Here is a 21,389-nt window from a genome sequence, read left to right as displayed (position 1 = left end):
CATGGGCTGTGGAAGAAGTTTCAGTGGCCCAAACTACAAGATGTTCCCTCTAGGGTCTTGCAAGCTCATAGACTTTTCCCGATCTTGGAGAAGCTTCGCTAGGGGATCTTGGGCCTTCTAAACACTAACAAGCCACCAACTAAGACCCGCCCAACCTTGCAGCGCCAGACAGAAGCTCTCGGGCTGTCAGGCCTGCCACTCTTTTGCTTCCCCATCTCCCATTGGCCATGGGAAATCGAGGTGGCTTTTTTCCCACAGATAGGGCGGGGCCCAATCAGGAGAGAGTTGTGTCTTTCACAGCCTTTTTTTTTGCCCAATTCTAAGATGGCGCTCGTGGCCACGCAGGGAATACAGCGTGAAGCCTCAGTTTTGCCATTACTCAAGATGGCTGCCCCCATCAAGATGACCGGGGTGTGCCGGAGGGAAGGGGGCAACAGGGTGGTCTGACATGGTAAGGGATACTGCTCCTTTGTGGTGCTAGCCTTGGAGCCTGGGAATGAAGAGTAGAGAGACTAGGAAGCTAGATGATGTCTGTGGTGGGGGCTAGGATTAGAGAATGGGAGAGAGGACAGGGCTCACAGGTGGGATGAGGGATCAAAGACGGGTCAGGAGTGTGACTGGGGTTCAGTCTCCCCATCAGCGTTCTCTCCTCCAACTCTTTTTGTTCCAGGTCTAGCGTCGGACCATGTGGAAGTTTCTAGGACTGGGGCGTTGGATGATGGGGGGTGGGGCCCGTGAGGGGTAGAGGGAGCAATAGCGTCCTTTCCTAGGCTAACCTCTGCCCCTCTCCGTCCTCTGGACTAAAATGGGGAATACACTGGGCCTGGCACCGATGGGGACTTTGCCCCGCCGGAGCCCCCGCCGAGAGGAACCCCTACCCAACCCTGGGAGCTTTGATGAGCTGCATCGGCTATGCAAAGGTGAGCAGATGAAGCAGCAGAGGAGGGGAGGGTCTTGAATGTGTCTAATGATGAAAGCTGGAAAGGGGAGATCACAGCTGGGTATCCAGCATCAGGGAGGATCGATCAGGTGCCCAAGTGAAGTGGAGCATCTTGTTTCAGGACTTGGAAGGAGGTCTATTCCTCCACGGTGCTTCCAGTGGGATTCAAAGGGAAGACTACCTCTTGGGATAGGGGTTCCTTGTCTGTGCTTATTCCTTCCCTTCCTCCCACCCCCTTCAGATGTATTCCCAGCACAGATGGAGGGAGTGAAGCTCGTTGTCAACAAGGTTCTGAGCAGCCATTTCCAGGTGCTCCCACTTCTCTGGCCCGTCCTCACTATCCCTCCTTGCCTCTCCCTGGGTCCTCTTCTCCTTTTCTATGTACTCCAGCCTTACCCAGGCTATGTGGGACAAATAAGGGAGAATGTGGGGCTCTCTTTACCTCCCTTGCCTATGAAACTTGTTGCTTTCAATCTGGTGACCCACTTTATAGGTTGGAGTATTTGGGATTCTTAAGAGGCCTTCTGGATGGGGAGAAGATATAGGGTGGGATAAGGGACTGAAATGGAGCAAGAATGCTCTCTTCTACATTGAATCCTCTTTCTTCAGGTGGCTCACACAATACACATGAGTGCCCTGGGCTTGCCAGGCTATCACCTCCATGCGGCCTATGCAGGAGACTGGCAGCTTAGCCCCACAGAGGTGAGGACTCCACATACCTGGGTCATCTCCCTAAAAGCCCACGTGGGACCCAGGTCTGACAGAGGAGGAAATGTGTATGTTATGGAGAAAAAGGGCAGTAACCTGATTTTCTGTGTGTCTATTCCGAATGGGAAAGAGCAGACAAACAGTTGTGTAAAGAGCCCAGAGTTTGTCTTTGTGCCTCCACTAGGGGGCGCAGAGTGCCGTTAAGGAAGTCCTATATTAGGGTTTAGGCTTAGCTGTGCTACCCAGCTTAGCCTTACTGCTGTTTACCTTTCTACAGGTGTTCCCCACTGTCGTAGGGGATATGGACAGCAGTGGCAGCCTCAACGCCCAAGTCCTGCATCTCTTGGCTGACCGACTCCGAGCTAAGGCTGTCTTCCAGGTGACCCACAGTTCCTGCCTCCATCGGCTGCTGAAGCACTTCCTCTGAATTCCCAATGAGTTTCCTGCTCTGATGGAATGGGGAGAGGGGAGTAGAGGCAATAGTGATCATGAAAAGGGAGGGAGATTTTACTTCTTGCTCTCTGCATCCAGACGCAGCAGGCCAAGTTCCTGACATGGCAGTTTGACGGAGAGTATCGAGGGGATGACTACACAGCCACTCTGACCCTAGGAAATCCTGACCTGATTGGTGAATCAGGTGAGCAACTGGGTGAGGATTCTTTTTATCTTGGCTGCCTATTCGCTGATGTTGGATACGCCTTTTCGTCTTCTGTACAGTTTGAGAATTAGGAAAGGAACTTCTTAGGTAGGTTGGGGCAAGGGTTACCGGTGAGGGAGCAGGCTGGGGTACTGTCTCTGTGACTGACTCTGTGTCTCCCTATCCCCCACAGTGATCATGGTCGCTCACTTCCTACAGAGCCTCACACATCGGCTGGTGCTGGGTGGAGAGCTAGTGTATCACCGGCGGCCAGGAGAAGAGGGGGCCATCTTGACACTGGCTGGGAAATACTCAGGTTTGGGGCAAAGTGGAGTAGTGGGGGAGGGAGGCAATTCTGGACTTTGCTGGGGTTCCTGGCCTGTGTCCTGCTATAGTAACACTCCTTTCCTCCTTTGGTTTTTACAGCTGTACATTGGGTAGCTACATTGAATGTGGGATCAGGAGGGGCCCATGCGAGTTATTACCACAGGGCAAATGAACAGGTGAGACCACTGATCTTATCCCCCAGCCCAGCAAGTTGATCATGAACTTCCACCCCTTTGGCCTTCCACAGGCCCTGCTGATTTAGTATTCTTCCTACTATGCTACGTATATATTTTCATGCATGCCCTCCTTCTACAGATCCCCTGTCAGGACCCTTCTAGTCTTCACTGCCACTGATCCCTCTCATCCTTGGCCATGGTTCTCAGGTTCAAGTTGGAGTGGAGTTTGAGGCAAACACAAGGCTACAAGATACAACCTTCTCCTTTGGTTACCACCTGACTCTGCCCCAGGCCAACATGGTGTTTAGAGGTGAGGGTCATTGCAACAATATTTGGATGTGCTAAGGGATTAGGGGATACAGAGGGAGGCAAGCTCTACCTTATTTCTGCCGACTCCTTTCTCCAGGCTCTGTTAAATAACTCAGGTGGTATTCTCTCACCCAACAGGCTTGGTGGATAGTAACTGGTGTGTAGGTGCTGTGCTGGAGAAGAAGATGCCCCCCCTGCCTGTCACCCTAGCCCTCGGAGCCTTCCTCAATCACTGGCGCAATAGATTCCACTGTGGCTTCAGCATCACTGTGGGCTGAGGTTGTCATAGAACCTGTCCCCACAGCAGCTGGAACCTCTGAGTTAGGTGCCCTAGGGCCAGAGACTAGGCCCCTCTCCAGAGCCCACTTTGCTGGGTGACCTCTTAGTCTCAGGAGCAGAGTTGGGGACAAGACCATACTCTACTCAGAACTGGAGCTGCCATAGAGGCAGCTGATGAGGCAGTGGTTTGAGGCTCCAACCTCTACTACAAGCCCCACTATCATTCTCCATGCTCTTGTGGCTCAGAACTAAGGGGAGAGGATGAAGGGGTATGTCTGGCTGAATTTCTCCCCTGCCCCACATTTTTCTTCATTCCTTCTGGTTAATCCTGCATGGGATTAGCTTACTGCCCTGTTTCCCATCCCAAAGCCTCCCAAGGCTGGGAAAGAGGGCTGAAGGGCCAAATCTCTGGCCTCAGAAAGCGGGGCCTACCCATTCCCACAAGGAGCTTCTTTACCTCTTACCCTGAGGCTTCCTCCTTCCCCATCTTCTGTGCTTCCAGAGAACAACTTTATTCCCATGCTAACCCCCACCACACCCACGACCGCATGAAGAGGCAGTTATTGCTTTAGACTTTCATTGCAACCACTGGGCCCCCTTTCTACTGGGCCCAGTCTTTGGTCCCAGCATTTTCCTTTTTCCAGTCCAGTGTGTCCCAGGTGAGCTGGGGGTGGGGGGGCTGGGCGGGTGGGCGGGGTGGTGAGCCTGGGCCTCAGCTGCAGATCTCCTGGAGCAGGGGCATCATGGCAGGCAATCCCTGGATGCGCTGGATTTGGTACCCAAATGCGTTGTTAATGCTCCGGAGCTCAGCTAACAGGCCCAGCAGCTTTGCATACAGAAACCTTTGGAGGTCACCAGGAAAAGGGAGGGGAAAAAAGGCAGCTGGGAGGTTTGTCTTGAGGCCCAGTTCCCTGAACTGTTCCTCAGTAAAGTTAGATCTGAACAGTAGAGAAAATCATGCACTGGTATGATGAATTTATAAAAGGTCCCAAAGGTCCCCCAGGGGGCCTCTGTCTGACACTGTTTTCTTTCATCATGCCCGGTTTCTCTTGAACCTAATGATTTGAGGGCCAAGTGTGAAGAAAACCTCAGACTTAGCCAGAACATTAACTATATGGAATCCGAGGGTCCAGCCTTTTAGATAGTACAGGTTCTAGAAGGTGGGTATGTTCTATGTATAAAGTGTCCCCTTTCTGGCCAAACTCCATGTCCCCTTTCTGGCTCATGGAGGAAGTGGTGCATATCTCAAAGCCTGAAAGATCATGGACTATTGAACCAGGAACTTGTTTGGAAATGAAAAATTTATGGAATTGGCCCAATGGAGAGGAGAGGAAGGGCCTGGGGGGAAAGAATGAACTCTTAAAAATCTGCTTTAGTCCGGAGAAGTTGGACTAGTGAGGTGATGGACATCATCAATCTCAGGAATGCTATTATACAAAGCCTGTGAGCTACTAATCTGCATCACTACTGAATAAAAAAATCTGGAAAAAGTGAGATGAAATGCAATAAGAGCAATTTGGATGCTGGAACAATGTGAGATGGGGATGGCCAGAGGGAAGGGATAGACCACAAGAGACCTGCTTTCCCAAAGGAAAGGACAGTAAAAAACTTTCCTCCCAAGATCAGTGTTTTTCTGACCCCTTCCTGCCTCTATGTGGCCTATACCTCCAGTTTCCCACCGTACCGATTCCGGGGTTTTGGCTGCTGGCCCTTGATGTAGCTCTGTAGAGTCAGTGCCATCTCCTCTTGCCGCTGATCAATCTCCTCTCTCTGAGTAACTCCAGGCCGGTCTGTAAGATAGGGAACTGGGAAGGACAAAGTGGGGCCAGGGGGAGGCCTGCATAGTGCCCTGGAGGCTGAGGCTGGCATAGACCTACTCTGCAGGTATGAAGGCTAGAAGGCCTGGGATGGATGGATTCAAGGAGCTGAGAGTTTGAGCAGAGATGGTGGAGCCAAGGTTTCTGGGCTTTGGGAGATGCTCACCAGGAGAGAAGAGGGCCATGGCGGCCAAGAGCACATACTCGGGCTTTTGGAGCTGCAGTCGTCGCAGCGTCCCATGGAAGTGAAAAAGCAACTCCAAAAACTCTACCTCGAACCCCACTGTGGGAGATACTAGTTTTAGGAGTCTCCAAGTCACCAGACCACATGCCATACCACAAAGACGCATGCCTGCTACTGCTCTGGCACTATCTTACCATGGGCTCCGTCTTCCATTGTGTAGCAAAGAGGCCCACAGAGAAAGTTTTGTGTTTGGATACAGAAAGTGGGATTGATTGAGATGTGACAGATTTCCACAGCTGCTCCCTTGAGAAGGGAAATCTGGTCCTCCATGGGCAGAGACCTGTGGGGAGCAGCAAATGAGGGCAATTTAGATTCAAGCCTGAACTTCAGAGAGGGAGAGTAACTCCTAATCCACATCGACATGATTAAAAACAAAACTGGGAATTGGAGACCTGGCGTTTGGAAAGACTGGGAGATGTATTAATTTTTGGTCAGTGACTTTTGGGGATGGGTCAGTTGGTGGGCAAATAATTTACTGAGGTGTTTGCTTCCCAAAAGATGAGCAGAAGTCACTCACCGAAAGAGGGGCAGGTCTTTGGTGAACTTGATGACTTGCTGTACCATGAAAGTGTTGACGTCTGCAAAGTGCCTGAGCAGAGGCAGTACAGGGACCAGGGTGGGTGAGGACTGGTGAGGGCTGAACAGGTAAGCTGGAGGCTGCAGAGATCGGAGCACAAGTGAGGGGTCCTGGCCCAAGGGCCTCCCTTTAGGTCTCACCCACCTCTTAGAAGGAGTTCTTGCTGAGGAGTGTGTCCCGGCAGGGGTTCTGGAGCACTGTGCAGCACCCTCTACCTCAGGCTAGCCTCCTTTGGCACCCTTTTGGTCATATTCAGTCCAAATCCTGTAAATGCTCACCTTGAAGTGCACAAAGTGTTCAGATATGGAGTCCATGTGGCGAGTGTGGGCCCCTAGGAGTGTCTGGATCAGCTCTTCCTGCTCCTTACTCAGCTGCACAGTTGCTTGCTTGGCCCGCCGCTGGGCCTGCTTTGCTCGCCGCAATGCCAAGGCTTCTGCTGACAGTATCACTGTGCCAAGCAAGAGGTATGACAAAGCTGTTGAGACCAGCAGACAGCACCTGTCTCTGCCAGTTTCTGACCTAGGACCCTTCAGCCACCCTGTACCATGAAAGATGGGGGAAGGAGGAGGGTTCCTGGGGCTTCCTTGAACTTGGCTGCAGTCCTAGAGGTAGCAGGAGGCAGGGGATTCCTGCACACCTTTGTGGACCTGTCTGGCCCTGTAGCAGAAAACAGTGCACAAGGGAGAGAAGGGAAGGGGGAAGAGTAAAGTGGGAAGGTTGGGAGGAGATATTTTTGGCTTCTGGGGAACATTGAAGAGGAAGGGGTCTTCATACCCAAAACATCGTCTTATGTTTGCATAGCATTATAATATGAAAGGTCCTGAGGTTAAACCTCACTGGCTGAAACAACATTATGGTAGACAGGGCAAGTATTCATATTTTGCAGAAACATAAACAGGCTTAGTTTCTAATAACAGGTGCACAAAATAAGTAATGTAGATCAAATTCAAACCAAGATTTTCCTTTTTTTTTCTTTGAGATACAGTTTCACTCTGTCACCCTGGGTAGAGTGCCACAATATCATCACAGCTCACAGCAATCTCAAGCTCTTGGGCTCAAGTGATCCTCCTGCCTTAGCCTCCCAAGTAGCTGAGACTACAGGTGCTGGCCACAGTGCCAAACTACTTTTTCTATTTTTATTTTATTTTTTGAGACAGAGCCTCACTTTGTCACCCTCAGTTGAGTGCTGTGGCATCATAACACACAGCAGACTAAAAATCTTGGGCTCAAGTAATCCTCTTGCCTCAACATCCCCAGTAGCAGGGACTATATGTGGCTATCACAATGCCCAGTTATTTTTTAGAGATGGGGTCATACTCTTACTTAGGCTGGTCTTGAACTCCTGAGCTCAAGCAATCCACCTGCCTCCCAGAGAGCTAGGATTACAGGCATGAGCCACCATGCCCTGGCCTCAAACCAAGATCTTTTGAGTTCTACAGTTCCCTCTCTATTCCTCCATATTGAAAAGTACTATGGGCGGCGCCTGTGGCTCAGTGAGAAGGGCGCGGGCCCCATATGCCGAGGGTGGCGGGTTCAAACCCAGCCCCGGCCAAACTGCAACAAAAAATAGCTGGGCGTTGTGGCGGGCGCCCGTAGTCCCAGCTGCTTGGGAGGCTGAGGCAAGAGAATCGCGTAAGCCCAAGAGTTAGAGGTTGCTGTGAGCCGTGTGACGCCACGGCACTCTACCCGAGGGCAGTATAGTAAGACTCTGTCTCTACAAAAAAAAAAAGAAAAGTACTATGATATCATGGAAAAAGGAAAAATTTGGAAGTCAGACAGACTATTTTGAATACTGACTGCTCAACTTTTAAGCTGAATGAGCCTGGGCAAATTGACTTCTGTGAACTCCAGTTACATTGTCTTTTGGGAGCACAGTATAGTTATCTGCCACAGAGAAAGCATTAAGTCAATTGTTAAGTGACAGACTCTATACTCAAGAAACAGAAAAGAAAAAGCTAGCCATGTAAATATCTAGGAGAAGAGCATTTCAGGTAGAGGGAAGAACAAGTGCAAAAGTCCTGGGAAAGAGCATGCTTGGTGTGTTCAGGATGGTGGAATAGTGACATAATCTGATTAGTTTCCAAAAGTTTACTCTGCCTGTTATTTGAATAGTGCACTGTTGGGAATAAGGATAAAGCAGAGAGAGATAGTCAATGGATTTTTGGGATGGTAGGGGGCCAACTCAACTGTCTTTCCTCATGCCAGCATCTAGGCACTTCTGCAACCTGCAGGCTGGGCAGTGGCGCCTCTGGGCCTTACTGACCTCACAGCTTCCAGCAAAGAGGCAGGTAGGGCCAGTGCTTTTGCTAACTGTTCGTCTGTGGGAGACAGAGATGATTATTAGGGTTTGGGATGGCAGTGAACAGGCAGATGGGTATGGGAGGGGCTGAGATAACATGGTGTAAAAGACCAGGAATCTGGAGACATGGGTTAATCTGAGCTGTACCCAAAGGTCCCCAGGGTTGGGTAGGGTCCTACACATCTCAAGCATTTCCATCAGGACTTAGGGTCATGCGAAAAAGCCCAGTCAATATAGGACTAGGTTGGTGCTTTGCAGGTAGTGCATAATAAGTACCCTTGACTAATGGGCTGTGTCTATCAGACAAACATTTGGCCTTCTGGTTATTATGTCACCAGTATATATAGTGTTGTGGTTGGCAAGATATAGGGTGCTAGCTGCAGGGTAGTTAGACTCTAAGAGGGATAATGTAGCTGGACAAGCTCAGGCATGTGCCAGGGTTTCAAGGCTAACTGACAGGCAGTTTGGGGGGACTATCTCTATTGAGGAGTAGGCTTTCACCTGAAGAAACCCTTGCAGCCCTCACAAGTCAGAGCATGGAAGTGATAGCCTGTGGCTCGGTCTCCACATACCACACAGTTCCTCAGCTCATCTTCCCCACTGGCCATGGCTTCAGGTGTTGAGGTGATCCCTGAATGTGGAAGGGGTTAGCACTTGACCTTCTTCTCTCCTTTTTGTAGAGTCTCTTGCCAACCCTGCCCTGATCCCCAGCATCACCTGTACTCCCTTGCATTTAGTCTCTGGCCCCCAATGCACTTCCTACCTGCTTCTCTCAGGCAGCATATCAGCTGCAGGCCACAGAATCTGCCATGGGAGGCCCCTCCCCAAACTTCCACGTTGACCTGACTTTCCTTTTGATCTCAGGAGCTGTCAGTGGTTGGAGTTAGGGATTATGGCCCTCAGTACCTGGAAAACAAGAGACTTCAGTGCTATGTGGCTTCCAGTGGCGCTCAGTGATGATGGAGTTAGGGTGCAGACCCTGGACTCAGGGCAAAGGCCTGGGTAGGAGGTTTTCCCAGCATGCCCAAGGTGCTGGTTGGTGGCACATAGGGAGGGACTTTTGTGGGCAGGGACTTCATGACTCATTAGAGGCTTAGATTTGTAGCCTCCTGTGTACTTGGATCCTGAACAGGCAGTGAAGTGAGAGAGAGAGGCAGAGACCCAGCCAGCGTTTTCACGTGCAGTATGTCGGTAGTAAAAGAAAAGGTGTAACAGTTGCACGAGTCTCCCAAAAGGAAAGTTCTTAAAAAGAGGCTGGGCAAGGTGCCTCTGTAATCCTGGCATCTGGGAGGTCAAGCTGGGAGGACCAGAGTTCAAGATATTCAGCCTGGATCACACCTGTAATCCCAGCACTCTGGGAGGCCGAGGCAGGTGAATTTCTTGAGCTCAGGTGTTCCAGACCAGCTTGAGCAAGAGACCAGCTGTTTCTACTAAAAATAGAAAAACTAACTGGGTGTTATGGTGGGCACCTGTAGTCTCAGCTATTCGGGAGGTTAAGGCAAGAGGATCACTTGAGCCCAGGAGTTTGAGGGTGCTGTGAACTATGATGATGCCACGGGACTCTACCTAGGTTGACACAGTGAGACTGTGTCACACACACACAAAGAGCTTATGCAAGGGATTAGAAGGGACCTCACTTCCTAACTAGGGAGGATTGAGAATTAAATTGGAATGACCTCAGGGCACTGTGGCACATGCTGAGACAGGAGGAGGATCACTTGAGCCCAGGAGTTCAAGGCTAGCGTGGACAATATAGCAAGAATTTATCTCTAAAAAAAGAAGAAAAGAGTACTATTTAAAATAAATAAACAAATCAGAATGACCTTTCCTTAGCAGTAGTTAGGGTCGATTTGAGAACTCTTGCATCAGCGCTGGCTTCATGGGTATGTGGCCTGTGTGCAGTTGCACAAGACACTGCATTCAGAGGGACCTCGTGTGTGGTTCAGTGCTCTCCTTTTGCTCTATTGAAATGATGACTTATAAACAAAGGGCCCTACATTTTCATTTTTCAGTGAGCCCCCAAAATTATGTACCCAGTTCTATCTGAAGTCAATACAAAGAACTTCTAACTAGTAAGCTGAATAAGTTTAAGACTTGAAAGTAGGAGTCTTCATGCCTTCATTGGAGTTGTCTAGTGCTTCATCATCACTGGGGAATATTTTTATAAGTATGGTTGTGTTGGGCAGTGCCTGTGGTTCAGTGGGTAGGGCGCTGGCCCCATATACCAAGGGTGGCAGGTTCAAACCTGGCTCTGGCCAAACTGCAACAAAAAATAGCCAGGCGTTGTAGTGGGCACCTGTAGTCCCAGCTACTCAGTAGGCTGAGGCAAGAGAATTGCCTAAGTCCAGGAGTTGGAGGGCACTCTACCGAGGGCAACAAAGTAAGACTCTGTCTCAAAAAAAGAAAAAGAAAAAAAAAAGTGTGTTTGTGTCTACATCTATCTATCTGTCTATTTGCTCTCCCAACATCTACGAACAGAAAAAGTCATTTTGAAATATTTAGATGTTCTGGGCATGGGAAATGTGTTGGGTAAATCTCTGTTACATAAATCTGGAGTAAAGTCCAAAGTCTCAGTCTTCCAATTAGAATGGTTCATTAGGGTGTGGTGGCTCATACTGGGAATTCCAGCACTTTGGAAGGCTGAGGTGGGAGGATCACTTAAGTTCAAGACCAGCTGGGGCAACATAGCAAGACCCCCAATCCTACAAAAAATAGGAAAAATTAGTTGGATGTGTTGGGTGTGCATGTAGTCCCAGTTACTGGAGAGGGTGAGGCAAGAGACCCGTTTGCGCCTAAGAGTTTGAGGTTACTGTGAGCTATGACATCACAGCACTCTACCAAGGGTAACAAAGTGAGACTCTGTCTCAAAAAATATATATATATAGAAAAATTAGCCGAATGTTGTGGTGGGCATCTATAGTCCCAGCTACTTAGGAGGCTGAGGCAAGAGGATTGAGTGAACCCAGGATTTTAAGGTTGCTGCAATCTGTGATGTCATGGCACTCTACCTGGGGTGACAGAGTGACATTCTGTCTCAAAACAAACAAATAAACAAAAAAGGGTTTTGAGAAATACATGAAAAGTGAAATCATTGAAATTTGGGGACTACTAGGATATCTGGGTTGAGAAGGTACAAGAGGGGTTACTCAAGGTTTGCAGCAAGGGTGACTGAATGGATGGTGGTACCAGCAACTGAGAGAGAGACTACAGGAGGACGACCAGGGTCCTTCATATGTGGGCCCTGATCCACTTCTACAGTTGGCAATTTAGCAGTAAATTACCAACTGTCCATTCTGTGATTATGTACCATGAGGAGGAAACAAAGAGAGATCCCTATTTACCGAGATACAGTTTAATTCTGGGACTGAATTAAGGTGAACTCCTAGATCTTAAAAGGAAATATATTATCAAGCTCTGCATCTGGTGGATTATGTATGATAAGTGTTAATTGCTTCACTCATTTATTTTTGTTGGGTTCCCAATAGGGACAGAATACTATGTAAGGATCCTTACCTGTGTTAACTCTGTAAGACAGATAATATCACCATTTTACAGATGAGAAAACTGAGGCTCAGAGAATTAAGTAAACTTGTACAAGGACCAATATATCCAGCGGTTTATTAGATGACTTCTCTTGAATGTCACATAGACATCTCAAATTCAATATGTCTAAAATGGAGCTCATCCTTGACCTCTCATTGTTAACCCCCACAAACTAACCTCTCCTATATTGCCTAGCTTGGTGACTACCCCAATATGTGAAAGAAGAAAGAGTGTGGGCTTTGGAGCCATACAGACAGGTTCAATTTCTGACTCTCGCTCTTGCTAGCTGAATTACTATTTTTTGTCACTTCCCTAATTGTTTGAAATGACTGAGACTCAGCTCCAGAGGGCCCTGGGAATCAAGCCAAGCCTAGACCAAGGAAGGGAGGCATACCTCCTCTTCCTAGGATAGCACTGAATGTTTAGGAAGAAGTTAGGTAGAAAAAGACAGGGCTGTCCCTTCACTTAGACAGAGTCAAGGGATTACCTTAAGCCTTGTTCTTGAAGAAATCCAATTTGAAGTTCTTTGAGATGGGGTTGACTTGGGGCAGACCTCTCTGAACTTGCTTGCTCTTCTATATACAGAAATGCTGCTCAGCTCAGGGTCCCTTCCAGAAAGCAGACTGAGACTAGACTCTGCTCAGGATTCTCCTGGCATCCATGTGAACAGGCTTCCAGAGTTAACGATGTCTTCACTGCCTTCCAACATGCCTCTTCCAAGCTAGGGTCTGAAAAACACCTATATTTGTTGTGACCTGGTGGGTTAAGCTCTCTGCTTTTCATTTTTCTTCTCTGGATAAAAAGGTTTAATTTCTTTCTTTCTTTTTTTTTGAGACAGAGTCTTAGTATGTCTCCCTTGGTAGAGTTCCGTGGCATCACAGCTCACAGCAACCTCAGACTCTTGGGCTTAAGCGATTCTCTTGCCTCAGCCTCCTATGTAGTTGGGACTACAGGCGCCTGCCACAATGCCCGGCTATTTTTTGTTGCAGTTGTCATTGTTGGTTAGCTGGCCCTGGCCGGGCTCAAACCTGCCAGCCTCAGTACATGTGGCTGGCGCTGTAACCACTGTGCTATGGGCGCCAAGCTAAGAAAAGGGTTTAATAGGGCGGCGCCTGTGGTTCAGTGAGTAGGGCGCCGGCCCCATATGCCGAGGGTGGCGGGTTCAAACCCAGCCCCGGCCAAACTGCAACAAAAAAATAGCCGGGTGTTGTGGCGGGCGCCTGTAGTCCCAGCTACTTGGGAGGCTGAGGCAAGAGAATTGCTTAAGCTCAGAAGCTGGAGGTTGCTGTGAGCTGTGTGACGCCACGGCACGCTACCGAGGGCCATAAAGTGAGACTCTGTCTCTACAAAAAAAAAAAAAAAAAGAACAGAGTTTAATAACACCAATTATCCAGGTTTGTTGTGAAGATTAAGTAAAGTAATATATGTAAGATTCCTCACACAGTGCTTGGAATGTGGAAGGAAATCAATACACGTTTATTCTCTTACCCTCTTTCTTTCCCTCCCCCTTCACTGCTACCCTGTTTCAGATGCCCAGCCAGAGATGGGGAATCACTTATCCTCCTATCTCTCTCTCCTTCCCTAAAAATGACCAGATACCATGACCTGTCCTTCCTATCTTCTGACCGCTACGTGCCCATGACCTCTTAGCTGAGTTTGGGCCCTCATCATTTTCCACTTATTGCTGCCCAGCTATTAAATTATTCTCCCCACTCCCAGCCTCATCTCTTTCCAACCCATCCTCTATGCTGTTGCTATTTCTAAAATGCAAATTTGATCATGTCTCTCCCCTGCTTAAAATTCTTCATTTGCTTTCCATCACCTTCAGGATAAAATTCAATCTCTTCAGCATGTCACACAAAGTGCTTTGTGATCTGGCCCCTATTTAATCACTCTGGCCTCATCTAATTCTCTTTCCACTTCCCTCCCCTGACCTAGCACATCACACTTTGGCTCTAGATGTGCTTAAGCATTTAGAGTTCCCTGAACAAGCTGTGCTCACTCACCTCTGAACATCTGTCCTTGTTGTTCAGGTCTGGCTGGAATCGCCTCACATACTCCTGCTTCCAAACCTTCCTCCCCTGGTTTTCCTGATCCTCTTGGCCCTTCATGCCTGAGTGCAGCAGTTTACCCCTGGGAGCCTGCGGGTTAGAGCTATGCCTCCATGCATAAAGTTGTTGCAGCTCTTACCACATTGTGGAACAGTTATCTGTTTCTTTCTGACTCTGTCAACCAGCTGTTGAGTTGATGAAGTCAAGAGCCTCATGTTATTTTTGGATTCTTAGAGTCTCATGTACTCCAGGCACATATAATAAATGAGTAAATGGGCTAGGATATGAATTAAGATCTGACTTCAAACTCATGTTCTTTCCATGTGGCATCATGCGCTGTTATTTGTGAGTTAATACATTCATGGATTCAATAAATATTGAATGGGTATTTACTTCATACCAGGCATTTTGCTAACACTGTAGGTTCCATGGTGTCATCTGGATACATTTCTATTTCCCTTTTAGCTGCTGTCTTTCATAACTTATTATCTTTGCTGTCCTGACTCTCTGGCAGGACTCCCATTAGTCTTATGGTCTGATTCCTGCCTCCCTTCTGACTTCTGAGCAGTTGCTATCTCCTGTTGTTCCCTGCCATGTTTGATATCTGGCTGACCTCAGTCAGATGTCCATTGAGCCAAATTTCCAGTTTGGGCCTGTTCTGTCCTGTTTGGGTCCTCAGGTTCTGGCACAAATACTTCTTTGAGCAGGAAGAGTTTCTTTCCTTTGAGTCTTGTAATCTGGTTTTAATCTTTTTTCTTTAAATTCACCAATGATCTCCTGTGGTCTGTTGGATTCATTGGGCTTTTCTCTTGTGTTTCTCCCAATCAACCACCCTATTGCTTCTGACATCCTTACAACCACTTTCTCTTCTTTGAAACATTTTCTCCCTAAGATTATGCACGAGGTTATGCATTCTTGGTCCTCTACTTTTCTTTTTTTCTTTTTTTCTGTTTTTGAGACAGAGTCTCAAGCTGTCGCCCTGGGTAGAGTTCCGTGGCATCACAGCTCACAGCAACCTCAAACTCTTGGGCTTAAGTGATTCCTTTGCCTGAGCCTCCCCAAGTAGGTGGGACTACAGGTGTGCGCCACAACGCCCAGCTATTTTTTGATTGTAGTGGCCATTGTTGTTTGGCAGGCCCAGGCTGGATTTGAACCCGCCAGCTCCGGTGTACGTGGCTGGCGCCCTAGCCACTTGAGCTACACTCAAGCTCTGGTGTACGTGGCTGGCGCCCTAGCCACTTGAGCTAGCACTGAGCCTCCACTTTATTTCTAATAGCTCTTTTTCCTTTCTCCTCTACTGGAGTCTCCCCTTTCCTAGGCCTATTTGTTGGGAAAAAACTGTGGATTTTTTCCTAAGGCTCAATCTTCCTATTCTTCTATGTTCCTTCCTAATAGTTCATTTATTCACAAGACTCTGGGAAAAAGTAAAAATAACTACTATTATAACATTACAATTTACAGAGTACCTTTATATGTTTCATTTCATTTATCTTCATCACAGTATGTGAATATCTCCAAAATCTACAATTCTACTTTTGTGAAATTTTGCTGTTGTTAGTAGTCATTTCTGTTGCCTCTGTAGATTAAATCTCTTTCTGTTCCTTCCTCTGCACCCCCACTGCACTTACCCAGAGTTCTGTGACAGCACCTATAGCAATATCATTCCTTTGCATTAACATGACTGAGTCCCTCCCCTGGTTGGTAAGCTGTATGTCATGTGGGGTTTTCCATCACTACACCTGGCCTAGGTCCTGGCCATAATTTGTGCATAATGAATGATTAAATAACTTTCCTAATTTCCCAGTCTTAAATTCCAAAAATCACTTTGAATCTTCCCCTAAATCTTTTTAGGTCTTATTTACTTATTTATTTTTTTGAGACAGAGCCTCACTATGTCACCCTCGGTACAGTGTTGTGCCATCACAGCTCACAGCAACCTCAAATTCTTGGGATTAAGCGATTCTCAGTGATGCCTCAGCCTCCAAAGTAGCTGGGACTACAGGTGCCCACCACAGTGCCCGGCTATTTTTTGGTTGTAGTTGTCATTGTTTGGCAGGCCTGGGTTGGGTTCGAACCCACCAGCTCCGGTGTATGTGGCTGGTGCCCTAGCCGCTGAGCTATAGATGCTGAACCTTATTTATTTCTTAAGCTCTTTCTTTCTTTCTCTCTCTCTCTCTCTTTCTTTTTTGTTGAGACAGAGTCCCACCCTATGCCCTGAGCAGGGTGCAATGGTGACATAGCTCACTGCAACCTCAGCCTCTGGAAGCCACTGGGATTATAGGGGCTTGCCGTGGAGCCCGGCTGGGTTTTTCATTTTTTTAGGAGTCAGGGTCTCACTCTTGCTCAGGCAAGTCTCGAACTCCTGAGCTCAAGCAATTCTCCCTCCCTAGCCTCCCACAGTGCTGGGATTACAGGCGTGAGCCACTGTGTGCGCAGCTGTGTGTTTCTTGATGCTGTCCCTTCTCTTCTGGTCCTGTCACTATACTCACCCAGGTTCTAACCCTTTGTACAGCTGCAATGTTCCCCTGCATCTTGGCCTTCCTGATCTTAGTCTTTCTCTTATCAAATAAATCCTATGTTTCTCCTGTAAGAAACAATTACAAAATGTTATTTCATGAGGACTGAAATTAAATTTCTTATTCTGATATTCAGGGACCTCCTATACCACCTGCAACTTCTCCAACATAAACCTGAGTCTTTTTTTTTTTCGTAGAGACAGAGTCTCACTGTATTACCCTGGGTAGAGTGCCGTGGCATCACACAGCTCACAGCAACCTCCAACTCCTGGGCCCAGGTCATTCTCTTGCCTTAACCTCCCGAGTAGCTGGGACTACCAGCGCCCACCACAACACCTATTTTTTTTTTTGTTGCAGTTTGGCTGGGGCTGGATTTGAACCCACTACCCTCGGTACATGGGGCCAGCGCCCTACCCACTGAGCCATAGGCGCCACCCTTCTTCTTCTTCTCTTTTTTTTTGCAGTTTTTGGCCGGGGCTGGGTTGGAGCCAGGGCCCTAGTCCTTTGAGCCACAGGTGCTCATTTTTCTTTCTTTTTTTTTTTCTTTTGAGACAGAGTCTCACTATGTCACCCTTGGTAGAGTGCCATGGCGTCACAGCTCACAGCAACTTCAAACTCTTGGGCTTGAGCTATTCTCCTGCCTCAGCTTCCTAAGTAGCTGCGACTACAGGAGCCCGCAATAATGCCTAGCTATTTTTTTGTTGTAGCTGTTATTGTCTGGCAGGCCCAGCCAGGTTCAAACCCACCAGCTCCGGTGTATATAGCCAGTGCCCTAGCCGCTGAGCTACAGGGGCTGAGCCTTCATTTTTCTTTTGTTCTTTGTTTTCAGACACCAGAGACACATCTTTTCCTCCTTCCTCTCTCTCTTCCTCCAGTTGTTTATATTTTACCATTCCTTTAAGGCCCAACCCAAATCTCACTTTCCCCAGGACGTTTCTGACTCTTTTGGTCCCAGCTGATACCTTTCTTATTTGACCTATTACTATTTATTATTATACAATTTACTATTGTAGCTTACTTGGTCATTTAATCCTCTATGGTATGGACTGGTAATTTATGGCCTATGAGTCAAATGTGGCTGCTGCCTGTGAGTTAAGAAGGTTTTTTTTGCCCTGTTTTTTTTTTTGTTTTTTTTTTGTCAAGACAGAGTTCTACCCTATGCCCTGAGCAGAGTGCAATGGCATCAGAGCTCACTGTAACCTAAGATTCAGGCTGTGGGCATCCTGCTTCCTCAGCCTCCGAAGTTGCTAGGATTACAGGTGCTCACCATGGATCCCAGCTGGGTTTTTCAACTTTTTCATGAGTCGGGGTCTAACTCTTGCTCAGATAAGCCTCAAATTCCTGAGCTCAAGCAATCCTCCCACCTCAGCCTCCCATAGTGCTGGGATTACAGGCGTGAGCCACTGTGCCTGGCAAGAATGGTTTTAAATTAAAATTTAAAGGGAAGAATATTTCCTAATACATGAAAATTAAATGCAATTGAGTGTCCACAAATAAAGTTTCATTAAAATATACCCACATCTATTTGGGTACATATTCTGTATGTCCACTTTCAAGCTACAACGGGAGACTTGAGCACACTAGACAGAGACCATCTATGGCCTGCAAAGCCTAAAATATTTATCATCTGATTGTTACAGAAAAATCTTGCTGATCTTTGATCTAGGATCTCAAATTCTCCTTTTATTTGTTTGCTCATTTGTTTGTTTATTTGAGACAGAGTCTCACTCTGTTGCCCTTGGTAGAGGGCCATGGCATCATAGTTCCCAGTAACCTCAAACTCTAGGGCTTGAGTGATTCACTTGCCTCAGCCTCCCGATTAGCTGGGACTACAGGTGTCTACACAATGCCTGGCCAGTTTTTCTATTTTTAGTATAGATGGCATCTCACTTTGCTCAGACCCAGCCTCAAATTCTCTTTTGAAACTTTTCATAGCTGTTTAAGAACTTCAGAGAGGTCTACTTCATTAAAGACAATCTTTTTGATGCTAATTAGCCATTCATTAGAAAGATGGAGGAAGCTGGAGGAGTAGGTTGCATAGAGTGAGTAGGAGGTAGCCTAGTTAAAAACTTAGTAACTTAGGCAACAAGATTCCTATTGGAAAGCGAGAGTCAGAGGATCTCAGGTGGATGAGGGAAAACAGGTGATCTTTTCTCTATCTTTTCTTTTTATGACCTGACAGAAAATGTAAAAACGCACAGGGTCTAGCAGAGAAAGGGCTATTTGAGGTCTTACCTGAATCTGGTTGTTGAGAGGATATAAGTGATTGCTAGCTGAAAGAACTTCAGATATTAATGACTCTTATAATAGGCCATGAAAGAAACCACCAAAGGGGTGTAACTGCTAAAGCTGAAAGTGTTTGGCCTTGGCTGACTGAAGCTATAAGTAGGCTAAGAGGTTTTACAATGTCTAGAAGTATTACAGGCATGAGAATTTAAAGAATTTCCTTGAAAAAAAAAGAAAACTAGATATTTAGATAAAAGGAATAGCAGCTGAAGTTATCAGAAAGTTCATGACTTTTACATAAATTTTCATCTTGCTCTAATCATATTTTCCCCATAAAATTATACAGCATGATATTTAATTAGTAAAGTTGTATCTTTTCTCTTACTATTATTATTATTTTTTTCCATTCTTCCTTTAGTGATTCTCTTCCCTTTGCCTCCCAAGTAGCTAGGCTTACAGGTGCCCGCCACAATGCCTGGCTTTTTTTTTTGGTAGAGACAGGGTTTCACTCTGACTCACTCCTGCTCATACTGGTCTTGAACCTCCAAGCTCAGGCAATCCACTCGCCTCGGCCTCCCACAGCGCTGGGACTACAGGCGTGAGCCACCATGCCCAGCCAGTAAAGTTGTATCTTATTGGAAAATAATCTATCAGATTAGATTGTGGCCTTTGTCCTTCACATCTGCTGTCTACAACCTGGCAGAATGCACTTGGCTAGTTTGGTACTGAAACATGGACCACCAAATGGTAGGCTGTAGGAATAAACAAGTTAGACTCTAGGAGATAGGACTTGCATATTTTAGTGGCAACAATAGGTACAAGGTCATAGTAAAAGTACCTCAAAAAAAAAAAAAGTGATGGGGGGGAAGGAAAAGCAGAGAGAGGGAAAGAGGGAGGGGGCGGGGCCTTGGTGCATGCCATACCTTCTGGGGGCAAGACATGATTGCAAGAGGGACTTTACCTAACAAATGCAATCAGTGTAACCTGGCTTATTGTACCCTCAATGAATCCCCAATAAAAAAATATATATATATTAAAAAAAAAAAGTCGGGTGGTGCCTGTGGCTCAAAGGAGTAGGGTGCCAGCTCATACGCCGGAGGTGGCAGGTTCAAACCCAGCCCTGGCAAAAACCACACACACACACACACACACACACACACACACACACACACACACACACACACACAAGATGAAAAAACTGAGGTACAGGATGTCCTCGTCAAGTTAAAAAAAAAAAAAAAAGTGGCTTGGCGCCTGTAGCTCAGCAGCAAGGGTGCCAGCCACATACACCGGAGCTGGCAGGTTTGAATCCAGTACAGGCCTGCCAAACAGCAATGACAACTACAACCAAAAAAAAAAAAAAAATAGCCAGACATTGTGGTGGGTGCCTGCAGTTCCAGCTACTTGCGAGGCCGAGGTAAGAGAATCACGTAAGCCCAAGAGTTTGAAGTTGCTGTGAGCTGGGAAGCCATGGTACTCTACCGAGGGTGACATAGTGAGACTCTGTCTTAATAAAAAAAAAAAAAAAAAGCTTTACTGGGTCAGGCACAGTAGCTCATACCTGTAATTCTAACACTCTGAGAGGCCAAGGTGGGTGGATTGCCCTGAGTTCATGGGTCCGAGACCAGCCTGAGCTGGTCTGAGTGAGACCGTGTCTCAAAAAATAGCAGGGAGTTGTGGTGGGCACCTGTAGTCCCAGCTGCTTGGGAGGATAAGGCAAGAGAATCGCTTAAGCCCAACAGTTTGAGGTTTCTGTGAGCTATGACGCTATGGCACTCTACTGAGGGTGACATAGTAAGACTCTGTCTCAAAAAAAAGCTTCCCAACCTTGACACAGTGGAGGGCACATTGTCAAATTGAGATGGAATGAATAAACAGTTGTAAATTAACTTTTGCAGGGAGCTCACTACTTGTTCAAGTAGACACTGAGGGACCATCATTTTGTTAGAGAAGATTTCTTTCTGGTTTTTGCTTGTTTTTGCATTATATGAAATGTGGGATTTAATGAATCCTGAATTGTTTTCCAGCTAAGATCGATGGTCTTCCAAGTAGGCATTTAAAATTTCTTTGTTCTTTGCCACAGATTATCCACTTGCTGTAATTTCCCTCTCTCTCTCTTTCTCTATCCCTGTCTTTTCCTCCCTTCTTCCCTCTCTTCTGCTGTTCTCTTATCCAGGGTGCCAATTTACTATTAAATCTTAGGCTCAGCACCTGTTACTCAGTGGTTAGGGTGCTGGCTACATACACCTAGGCAGGCAGGTTTGAACCCGGCTCAGGCCTGCTAAACAACAATGACAACAACAACAACAACAACAAATAGCCAGGCCTTGTGGCGGACGCCTGTAGTCCCAGCTACTTGGGAGGCTGAGGCAAGAGAATCCCTTAAGCCAGAGAGTTTGAGGTTGCTGTTAGCTGTGATGCCACAGCACTCTATCAAGGGCAACATAGTATGACTCTGTCTAAAAAAAAAAATAAACAAATAAAATAAATCTTAATCTGTAACATATCTGGGCTTTCCCCTTTCATTCACTCTTTCCTGCTTCCCATGGTGCCTTCTTGATTTCCTTCCAGCCCATCTTTCTTCTTTCTCAAACTCACACTCTCCTTTTTCTCTCTTTCCTTTGTACACTGCTCCTTTCTCCCTTTCCTTTTTTGATCTCCTTACTTCATTTCTGTCTTCTCTGCCTCTGACGGTCTCCCCTTCCTTCCCGCTGTCTTACCCTAGTTTGGAAATGCAGCA

At 47.0% G+C, this 21,389-nt stretch overlaps 2 protein-coding genes across 11 annotated transcripts; one reads left to right on the top strand and one right to left on the bottom strand.

Moving 5' to 3' along the window:
• Window positions 1–262: 262 nt before the first annotated feature.
• Window positions 263–3,793, top strand: TOMM40L (translocase of outer mitochondrial membrane 40 like). Of its 2 annotated transcripts, none has more exons than XM_053608215.1 (10): window positions 263–451; window positions 671–920; window positions 1,182–1,249; window positions 1,550–1,642; window positions 1,926–2,027; window positions 2,180–2,285; window positions 2,479–2,601; window positions 2,712–2,788; window positions 2,996–3,098; window positions 3,236–3,793. In XM_053608215.1, exons 2-10 carry the CDS (start codon window positions 806–808, stop codon window positions 3,373–3,375), a joined length of 927 nt encoding a protein of 308 aa, XP_053464190.1. In that variant the 5' UTR covers window positions 263–451; window positions 671–805; the 3' UTR covers window positions 3,376–3,793. The 2 variants fall into 2 exon arrangements, with proteins under 2 accessions (XP_053464190.1, XP_053464189.1); XM_053608214.1 differs by having other exon boundaries at window positions 2,180–2,297.
• A 143-nt stretch (window positions 3,794–3,936) lies between these two features.
• On the bottom strand, window positions 3,937–9,344 carry NR1I3 (nuclear receptor subfamily 1 group I member 3). Of its 9 annotated transcripts, none has more exons than XM_053608180.1 (9): window positions 9,220–9,328; window positions 8,815–8,944; window positions 8,202–8,332; window positions 6,293–6,462; window positions 5,955–6,094; window positions 5,572–5,717; window positions 5,360–5,488; window positions 5,061–5,181; window positions 3,937–4,218 (listed from the first exon to the last, which is right to left on the bottom strand). In XM_053608180.1, exons 2-9 carry the CDS (start codon window positions 8,919–8,921, stop codon window positions 4,089–4,091), a joined length of 1,074 nt encoding a protein of 357 aa, XP_053464155.1. In that variant the 5' UTR covers window positions 8,922–8,944; window positions 9,220–9,328; the 3' UTR covers window positions 3,937–4,088. The 9 variants fall into 9 exon arrangements, with proteins under 9 accessions (XP_053464155.1, XP_053464154.1, XP_053464157.1 ...); XM_053608179.1 differs by having other exon boundaries at window positions 9,077–9,305; XM_053608182.1 differs by having other exon boundaries at window positions 5,061–5,166; window positions 9,077–9,303.
• Window positions 9,345–21,389: the final 12,045 nt, after the last annotated feature.

This window comes from Nycticebus coucang, chromosome 10, assembly GCF_027406575.1.
Source record: "Nycticebus coucang isolate mNycCou1 chromosome 10, mNycCou1.pri, whole genome shotgun sequence".
Classification (NCBI taxonomy): Eukaryota; Metazoa; Chordata; class Mammalia; order Primates; family Lorisidae; genus Nycticebus; species Nycticebus coucang.
This window is presented reverse-complemented; position numbering and strand designations above follow the sequence as displayed.

Coding starts and splice junctions, on each gene's coding strand:
- NR1I3 (XM_053608180.1), bottom strand. CDS start 8,921: ATGGCCAGTGGGGAAGATGAGCTGAGGAACTGTGTGGTATGTGGAGAC. Junction 8,333..8,814: donor GGCTGCAAGGGTTTCTTCAG/GTGAAAGCCTAC, acceptor TGTCTCCCACAG/ACGAACAGTTAGCAAAAGCA. Junction 4,219..5,060: donor CAGCCAAAACCCCGGAATCG/GTACGGTGGGAA, acceptor TGACCTCCAAAG/GTTTCTGTATGCAAAGCTGC.
- TOMM40L (XM_053608214.1), top strand. CDS start 806: ATGGGGAATACACTGGGCCTGGCACCGATGGGGACTTTGCCCCGCCGG. Junction 2,298..2,478: donor TGAATCAGGTGAGCAACTGG/GTGAGGATTCTT, acceptor TATCCCCCACAG/TGATCATGGTCGCTCACTTC. Junction 3,099..3,235: donor GGCCAACATGGTGTTTAGAG/GTGAGGGTCATT, acceptor CTCACCCAACAG/GCTTGGTGGATAGTAACTGG.